Source organism: Phaeodactylum tricornutum, chromosome 6, assembly GCF_000150955.2.
Source record: "Phaeodactylum tricornutum CCAP 1055/1 chromosome 6, whole genome shotgun sequence".
Taxonomy (NCBI): Eukaryota; Bacillariophyta; class Bacillariophyceae; order Surirellales; family Neidiaceae; genus Phaeodactylum; species Phaeodactylum tricornutum.
Window position 1 is genome coordinate 1 of NC_011674.1, and position 8,660 is coordinate 8,660.

The following is an 8,660-nucleotide window of genomic DNA, read 5'->3' on the forward strand; positions in this document are numbered from 1 at the left end:
CCTAACCCTAACCCTAACCCTAACCCTAACCCTAACCCTAACCCTAACCCTAACCCTAACCCTAACCCTAACCCTAACCCTAACCCTAACCCTAACCTTAACCTTAACCCTAACCCTTAACCCTAACCCTAACCCTAACCCTAACCCTAACCCTAACCCTAACCCTAACCCTAACCCTAACCCTAACCCTAACCCTAACCCTAACCCTAACCCTAACCCTAACCCTAACCCTAACCCTAACGTATTGCAGAAACGTGATCGTATTATTTCCGCGGTAAAGACGAGATACCTTAAACGGACTCACAAGTTTGGTATTTGTATGCCAAAATCGGTCAAGCAAGCTCTCGAGATTGACCGAGATACTAACACTTCATTGTGGTTGGATGCAATCAAGAAAGAAATGACAAATGTTATGCCAGCATTTAAAATTCTCGATCAGGATGCTCCTAAACCAGTTGCTCATACATGGATACCATGTCACATGATATTTGATATCAAAATGGATTTTACTCGCAAAGCCAGATTCGTCGCCGGGGGACATGTTACAGATCCGCCGAGTTCGATTACATATGCCAGTGTTGTTTCGCGCGATAGTGTTCGAATTGCTTTACTCATCGCATCTTTGAATTCATTGGATATACTTGGTGCCGATTCGCAGAATGCATATTTGAATGCTCCAGTTCGCGAAAAGGTATATACAACATGTGGTCCAGAGTTCGGAAAGTCAGTGGAAGGTCGTTATGCACTTATTGTTCGTGCGTTATATGGTTTGAAGTCAAGTGGGCCGCATGGCGTGCTCACTTAGCTGCGACAATGGAGGAGTTGCATTTTATCTCTTGTCTTGCAGGTCCAGATGTTTGGCTCAGACCAGCTCAGAAACACAATGGTACGAATTACTATGAGTATGTGCTTATTTATACCGATGATTTCCTATGTATCAGTACAGATCCGAAGAAGATCCTGGATTCGATTGGTATGCATTTTAAACTCAAGCCTGAATCAATTAAGACGCCCGAGGTATATTAGCAAATCTTGGACGTTTTACGCTACCCGATAATCCATCGAAACAGCGATGGTTGATGAGTTCCACGAATTATGTGAAACAAGCAGTTGCAAATGTTGAAAAGGATTTGGATGAAGTTGGAAAACGTTTGTCTACAATGATTTCGTCACCTATGTTGTCAAATTATCGACCGGAACTCGATGTTTCCCCTGTGTTGGATGCGGAACGCGCTAACTATTTTCAGTCACAGATAGGAGTTTTGAGATGGGCAGTTGAAATTGGTCACATCGATATAATGTGTGAGGTGTCTATGCTCTCATCTTTTCTCGCGATGCCGCGTGAAGGACATCTAGCTGCAGTTTTTCATATTTTCGGATATTTGAAGTCACACCACAAGTCTCGATTGGTATTTGATGATTCTTATCCGGTGATTGACAACAGCTTTAATGATGATGTGGATTGGACAGATTTTTACGGTGATGTTAAAGAGCCTATTCCACCAAATGCTCCGGAACCACGTGGTAAGGTGGTGGAGATTATAGCTTTTGTTGACACTGACCATGCGGGAGACCGTGTTACTTGTTGTTCTTGAACAGGTGTTTTGATTTATATCAATCGTTCTCCGATTATGTGGTTCTCGAAGCGTCAGAATTCAGTTGAAACGTCTACTTTTGGTAGTGAGTTTGTTGCATTAAAGATTGCTACTGATATGATACAAGGTTTACAATACAAGTTACGTATGATGGGTATTCCTATTCATGGTCCGGCTAAAGTTCTTTGTGACAATATGTTGGTTGTATACAATACTACGGCACCAGAATCAGTGTTGAAGAAGAAAAGTAACGCAATAGCGTATCATTTCGTACGAGAGAATGTTGCCATGAAAGTGATCAAGATTGCATATGAACCATCAGAGTCAAATTTAGCGGATATACTTACAAAGGTTCAAACAGGTCCAGTGAGACAGGCTATCATACGAAGTATTTTATGGTGATTCAAGTTAGAAGAAGGGTTTGCCAACTTTCCCGTTCTCAACAGGTTCAGTGTTGGGACAAATTGCATTTGCATTATATTTGTCATTGCATGCAGTGTCGAAGTTTTATTTTTATTTGGTTCCCTATTTTTCCCATTGTGGTTTCGAGGGGACACATTTCGCCAAGTTTATGTTCATGGTGTCAATGTGAGGGGACTAGAAAAACCCTACGACAAGCATATCGGGGTTCGTTATCCCTACATCTTGGGTTTATGCTTATAAGCCTTTGTTTTACGTCTTTTTATCGTATCTACAATCCTTTGGTCCCACAGACACGTTTTAGCCCGTTATCATTGCAGTTTTCTAGTTTTACGTCTTTTTATCGTATCTACAGTCCTTTGGTCCCTCTGACACGTTTTAGCCCGTTATCGTTGCAGTTTTCTAATATGTTCCAAATGTCTCAACCGTAGCGTCTCCAAATCCGGGTTAGCATGATTTGATAACTCCAAACGTAACGAAACAGTCAAGAAATGCGATGACTTTCTGGCAATGATACGGTCGAGCAGTCAAAAGCGCACACAGCCAATATCTCCTCAAAGACACAAGGATGGTATGGCGAACGACGAATAAAATGCTGTATTCACTGCCATAAACTGTACATCACAAGCACGGAGCTCAGGACCCATAAGAGTTGACTGTGATGGCAGTGAATATGACAATGTCTCCTGGAGTGCGGTACCCACGAGCTCTTTCTAAAGCGCTGCCTTTCCTTGCCGCACCGTCGTACGCTAACGCCTGACGATGGCGCTTATGTTACGCAAGAACTTGAATGTACGCACGGGCCTAACAGTAAGCACATCCGGTTCATCCATGATCCTTGAGTGAAACAAAGGGTTCTGTTACAATCCTACGAGCTAGCCCCCAATCCTGCAACCAGCACGAAAAGGAATAACGGGTGAGGGACTGCTTTGCTGTTAGTAGTAGCAAAAGTCCTTATTGTCAAATTTTAGTCACAGTCCAACACTCCAATTGTGGAGATCGAACAACCAGCTATGCTAGAACAACTCGAAAATTCTACCGTATACAATCCTGCCGTTGAAGGCTCCAAAGATTCGGCTCAAATCGAAAGAGAAAGCGCTTCTTTTGACGCAGATGAAGATCATCTGACCGCTGAAACTGGACTTTCGGATGAAACATTGCAATTGCTGCTCCAGTTTCAGAGCCTCGGGTGCCGCTTCGCAGACAACATCAACGATGGCACAAAGGACATTATCACGAGCAAAACCGTCTGCGTTTCCTACACCGCCAGAGACTCGCAAGTGATTGCCGAAACTTATCGGCGCCTGCAAGAAAAGGCAGAGAATGCTGCTCAAGACTATGCATCGCAATTGGAATCTCGAGTGATCCAGGATCTACAAGGATTTGACTGTATAAACTCCTGTGCTCCACAGCGTTTGAAAGAAGATATGTTTGGCGCTCTTCAAAGAGACGGAGTTGTCCGACTGAATCACGTTTTGGATGCGGATAGTTGCGAGCGATGTCTCGAAAGCATCAATCGATCGTTGGAAGAGGTAGACATATCATCTCACCCAATGGCTGCTATGTGATTCCTCTTTCTGTTGCTGGTGGTTTGACCTATCTGAAAATGCAACCACCCTCAGACCATGACCTTGAAACCTTTGAATGGGTTCCCTTTACTAGTTCTGCTGCTTGGGATCCTAGTTACCTGTCTGATTCTGCTTCCACTGATATAGATTTCAGTTTGATGCCCCCTTCTGCAAATTCTTGTGTTAATTTCTCTCTGGATGGTGGGGAGTGTTTACTGGCCAAGCCCTGTGATCTTGCTGAGAAAGATCTAGGCCATGTTCCTATGATAGACTCATCCCTCCTGAAATTGACTGCCTGCTCTTTTAAAAAATATTTTGGATTTTCTGAGCATGAGGCATGGGGAGATGTTGATTCGATGCACCCTATTTACACTTGCTGCCCTGCTGTTCCCCTCCTTGTTGCTGCTGATGCTGTCATGAGACAGATTACTAATTTTTCCTCTGTGTGGATATGTATTGCATTGACCATGTTGAATTCTTGTTGGCTGAATGACTTAGCCAATGTTGCTGATATTTTGAAATTGTTGCTTGGCAATATTTTCTCTTATGATTATTTTGTTTCAAGAACCTCACAGTGGGGAGTGTCAACTGGAAAGTTGGTTTTGAGTACCGCATTGCGAAATTGCGGGCATGCCTTGAGTCGTGACACCCAAGGCAAGTTGGCCAAAACTAATCATGTGTGTTTGGTCACAGATTGCAACAATGATTGTTTTGGATTGGTGACTGGACAGTTGAATGTCCAAATACATCATGTGACTGTTTTGGGTCTTGACCGTTACCATGCTTGGAAGCATGGTTACTATGGCAAACTTGCCCACGGTAGTGTGCACAATACCGTGGGATTGATGAAAATGGTCCACGGTAATGCTTAAGACCGTGGAACTGGACCACGGTGGTTTTGGCACCGTGGAACTTGATGAAACTGAATAGATTTGGCTTTAGTTTAGAGCTTATAAATCTTAACAACGATTGTGTGAAAACCATATTCGTTAGTTCGTATCTCTTCGTTAGAAGCCAGACGAGTCTTGATCACCTCGTGCTGTCTTCAGAAGCCAGGAGATACTTGACCATTGACAAGGTCCTTGCATCCGCTGTCTAACCCATGGGGAGCATTGTCAATGAGTTAAGTTTTGCAGTCCCTAAGCTTGCTTAGATGTATTGCAGGTTATTTGTCATAATGCCCACCTTTGTTTACCACTCAGTCATAACAGCAATCTGTCCTTGGTTGTGCTTTGGAAGTACTCTGTAACATGGCACATGACACCCTGCTGGAGTTGCCTCATGTGCTGCTTGATCACATTCCTGTCAACTCTATGTTGCATGGTTTCCTGTTGGTAACTAATTTTCTGGAGTCATCTACTTTGATGCATCCCATGCCAACAATCTCAAGACTTGCCATTCCGTCACTGGCATTGTGATTTGTTTTGCTGGGGGTGCCATAGCATTCAAAGCCAAGTTGCAACCCACCATATTCTCTTCCTCTACCAAAGCCAAACTCATCAGTAGTATCCACACTGCTAAACTTGACATGTACCTCCCTTTCATCTTGTTTGAACTTGGTTTTGCTAAAGTTGGACACACCATACTCTATGGCGAAAACATATTCTCCATTGCCATGGTCAACTCCAACCAACCTATGGATTGTTCTTGACACACACATTATTAAATTTGAAAGTTACATTCTTGAGCCACTTTTTGTAAAGATTTATCAACGGGTCATCTCTCAAGATGCCTGCGTTGTTTGGAGAACACCTTCCATTGCTGGCCACAACAATCCTTGAATGTGTCCAATCTAGCATCTCAAAAACTAGTAGCAAATATGACCTCTACATACTTGAATGATCTAGGATCTATGGTGCGCAATATTGTTAAAACTTAGAAACCAGCAGCACTGCACCTTTGTTACGTACAATTAGTAAATCTTGATGTTGGCCATATTAGTGATTTTGTGGCTTTATTGAGGCCGGAATTGTGAATTTCCTCAAAAATTTACCTCCCTGTAGTGTTCCTAATTTATCGAATTTTCGACTTCTGTTTGTGTCAAGCATATTCTTAGTAGTTTGAAGAAAGAGCTAGTCATTATGTACATGGCCATGTACATGAGTGTTTCGTTGTTGCTCAGCAATTCTAGCACGAGCACTTGTCTCTGCCAATTTGAATACGCCGTACACACTGGCGGCTGATGCACCGTAAATAGCCATGAGGTAAGTGGCAACAAAAGCAAAAGCTCCACATGCTGCAGCGACAAAAAAAGCAACGGCAACAAGAGGACTAGGTTGATAAGACCGAACTGTGGCCCATAGGCCGAGCACAAACATTCCGAGTGCCATCAAGAGACCCAGTGAAAAATTGATAAGCACCTGCATAAGAATTTTGAAGGCGTACTCGATCCAGGACTCATCCCGACTTCGCCCAATTTGGCGAATTCCAATGAAGAGGGCATCCCACATAGACTGTCTTTTCGCAAACTGCTTGCCAGAATAAAAATATTGCCAAAAGGAGTCCTTGACTTCTCCCACGCCAATCTCGCTCCACAAACCAGCAACCGCCTTCGCGTCACTCATCCTGGCTTGGCCTTCTCGTCTAATCTCGCCTAAGACTGTCTCGGCTTTTACCATGCGAGCTTTGTTTCGCTGGCAGAGCTCGTCACAGGTGAACCATCCCTTCGTACCATGGTACGCGTTACGCGCTTTCCAGTATTCGTTGCTTGCATCGAACTCCGCTTGCAAATCTATGGTTTTCATAAGCTTAGTGTACTCTTGGGTCTGTTGCAGTGATAGCTTTGAACCACTTCCAATTAGTAGTAGGGAGATCAAACCAAGAATATATGCCCCGCTTATGTACCTATGGCGACAGGCAAAATTAGTGACTCCCCGAACGAGTAAAGCTGGGAGTTCATGAGCATCGGGTAAAGCTACAATTTGCTGCTGGTATTGTTCTTGTCGTTGACGATTCATGATGATCAAGAGTAGAAAAGGATTAGGACGCAGGTGGCCAACTGAAAATGATTCTCTCCCTTTCGCTACTCCTTTGACGATGGCCCGTATTTGAATCTTTGTGTGTATTGCTTATTTTTACCCAACTTAGCGTGCTACTGGCAGTCAATTTCGGTTTGTTCGTCTCCACGTGGAATGCGTTCTCTGACCAACGGTCAATATTTTTACTAACATAATGGTAATCAGCAGGCCTCCTTAAATGCAGTGTTTTCGACCAAAACACCGCAAACACCGCAAATACGATTCTCAAAAATACCGCAAACAAGACTAACATTTTGAGTCAAATCTCGAACCTTACATGGTCTTCCCCTAGCATAAAACCCTTTTTACTGGAGCTGTTCTTTTTTCCTCTCTTTGAAGTCAAGGTTTTTACAATAGGGCAGATTCAAATATTGCTATAAATATCCTGTGACAGCCGCGGATGGCATCAACAAAGCTGCCATTCTACACAGCAAAAATGATGCATTGCTACCATCAACGGTTCCGTTTGAGCTAGCCATAAGTGGAATGCATTGGTTTGGTACAATTACTCACAGTCAGAAGAAATGAGCTCTAAAAATCAGCAAGGCATATCAGCAGAAGAGACAGATCTTTGAAGCCAAACAGCAATTGTCTTACCCAGGGTCTATCATGAGGATGCTTTCCTCAAATAACTATGTCTATGAGAAAAAATCCTTTTTTGGATAGCTTGGCAGTAGAAAACAAATGGTTTCCTCCCAAGCAAAATTTCTATGGAGACTTCTCCTTCCGAAACACGTCATCTGCTTATTGTCAGTCAGATTTATCAACAACAACCATACACTGGGAGAAAGATGCAAGTCAACAGGAACTCACAGACTTCTCTCTCAAAGGATATTGCAGATAGGAGAACAATTCGAAAGTGCTTTCCTCTGATATTCAAAAGTAAGACAACGTAGTGACAAGTAAATTTTGAAAAACATAGTGAGTTTGATACCGATACGATATTCGTTTGTTAAGTATAATACGTTAGGTTTCGAAATACCGCAAACACCGCACACCGCAAATAAGCTATTTGCGGTGTTTACCGCATTTAAGGAGGCCCGGCAATCAGGGTAGCCTTTGAAAAATATACGTTCCTTCACATTAAATGTAAGGGAAGTAAAACGGATACAGGTAGAGTATCAAATAGAAAATGAAACAGACGTTGAGATGTTTTGGATTATGAATGTATGCGCTGAGAAAGCCTGGCCTTTCTTGTCCTCGAAGGGTCGCTTAAGCAGTCCATGATTCACTTTCAGTTCAAAACTCTCACATGAATTTTAATCAGCGATATCGTCAAACCACCACTGTTGGTGATCATAAATGGCGAGGTAATCAACCAAAAACTGATTTTGACTATAATACTGGAATCTACTTTCTTCCTCTACACCATCTATTGATAGCCAGATTCATTCTAGCAAAAATATTAAAATATGTCTTCATTTCCTTCCGAACAAACCAAGAAATCCTTTCTTTTTTTTCTTCTTGTCGTCTTTTGTTGCTGCTGAAAATAGCTTTTGCTGCTGCTTAGGTATCCAGGCCTGAACTCTCGCTTCTTCGTCCTCCTTGGCTAGCTGGACTGCATAATCGATTCGTTGCTTCGAGGTACGGAGCGACGCTTGACGGATTCGTTCCCAATCCAGATCTTTTACTGAGTTTTTGCCCTCAACTTTTTGGCTATGAATCTCCTCAAGCACGGCTTTCTCGTGGACAGCCATGGCCTTTCCGCGTCCTGTGTTTTTAAAACGTTCTTCCAGACCGCGGATCGTCGCAACGTCTTCATCCAAGATTATTCGACCAGAAACGTGGTTTTCCCATCGAAAAGCAAGAAGTTCCATGTCTTTGTCTACTCGAGAGAAGTCCTCATGCTGCATGTATACCGCATGTTTTTCATCAGCGTTCAAAGGCTCAAATTCGAATATCGTAAGAAGCTCTTCCGGTTCTGATGGAAATTTCACTTTTCGCTGTCTGAGCTCGTCCGCCGTAGGTGGCTTATCGGGCTTCTCGTGAGCGCGCTCGGACCGTGACAAAAAGCTTTGATATTCATCGTATCGAATACTATCCGATTTCTTTTGCATATT

The 8,660-nt window shown here is 43.0% G+C and overlaps 3 protein-coding genes across 3 annotated transcripts; 1 reads left to right on the plus strand and 2 right to left on the minus strand.

Moving 5' to 3' along the window:
* Window positions 1–2,777: 2,777 nt before the first annotated feature.
* PHATRDRAFT_34628 (predicted protein) lies at window positions 2,778–3,583 on the plus strand (the record flags this gene model as incomplete). The annotated part of the gene is made up of 2 exons (XM_002179081.1): window positions 2,778–2,825; window positions 2,987–3,583. The coding sequence occupies 2 exons, from the start codon at window positions 2,778–2,780 to the stop codon at window positions 3,581–3,583; spliced, it is 645 nt and encodes a 214-aa protein (XP_002179117.1).
* Window positions 3,584–5,637: 2,054 nt separating this feature from the next.
* Window positions 5,638–6,738, minus strand: PHATRDRAFT_45036 (predicted protein). Its single transcript, XM_002179302.1, has one exon. It carries the CDS (start codon window positions 6,538–6,540, stop codon window positions 5,656–5,658), a length of 885 nt encoding a protein of 294 aa, XP_002179338.1. The 5' UTR covers window positions 6,541–6,738; the 3' UTR covers window positions 5,638–5,655.
* Window positions 6,739–8,018: 1,280 nt separating this feature from the next.
* On the minus strand, window positions 8,019–8,657 carry PHATRDRAFT_34630 (predicted protein; the record flags this gene model as incomplete). The annotated part of the gene is made up of 1 exon (XM_002179303.1): window positions 8,019–8,657. The coding sequence occupies one exon, from the start codon at window positions 8,655–8,657 to the stop codon at window positions 8,019–8,021; it is 639 nt and encodes a 212-aa protein (XP_002179339.1).
* Window positions 8,658–8,660: the final 3 nt, after the last annotated feature.

Excerpts from the sequence above, each read along its gene's own strand:
- PHATRDRAFT_45036 (XM_002179302.1), bottom strand. The coding sequence starts at position 6,540 with ATGAATCGTCAACGACAAGAACAATACCAGCAGCAAATTGTAGCTTTA.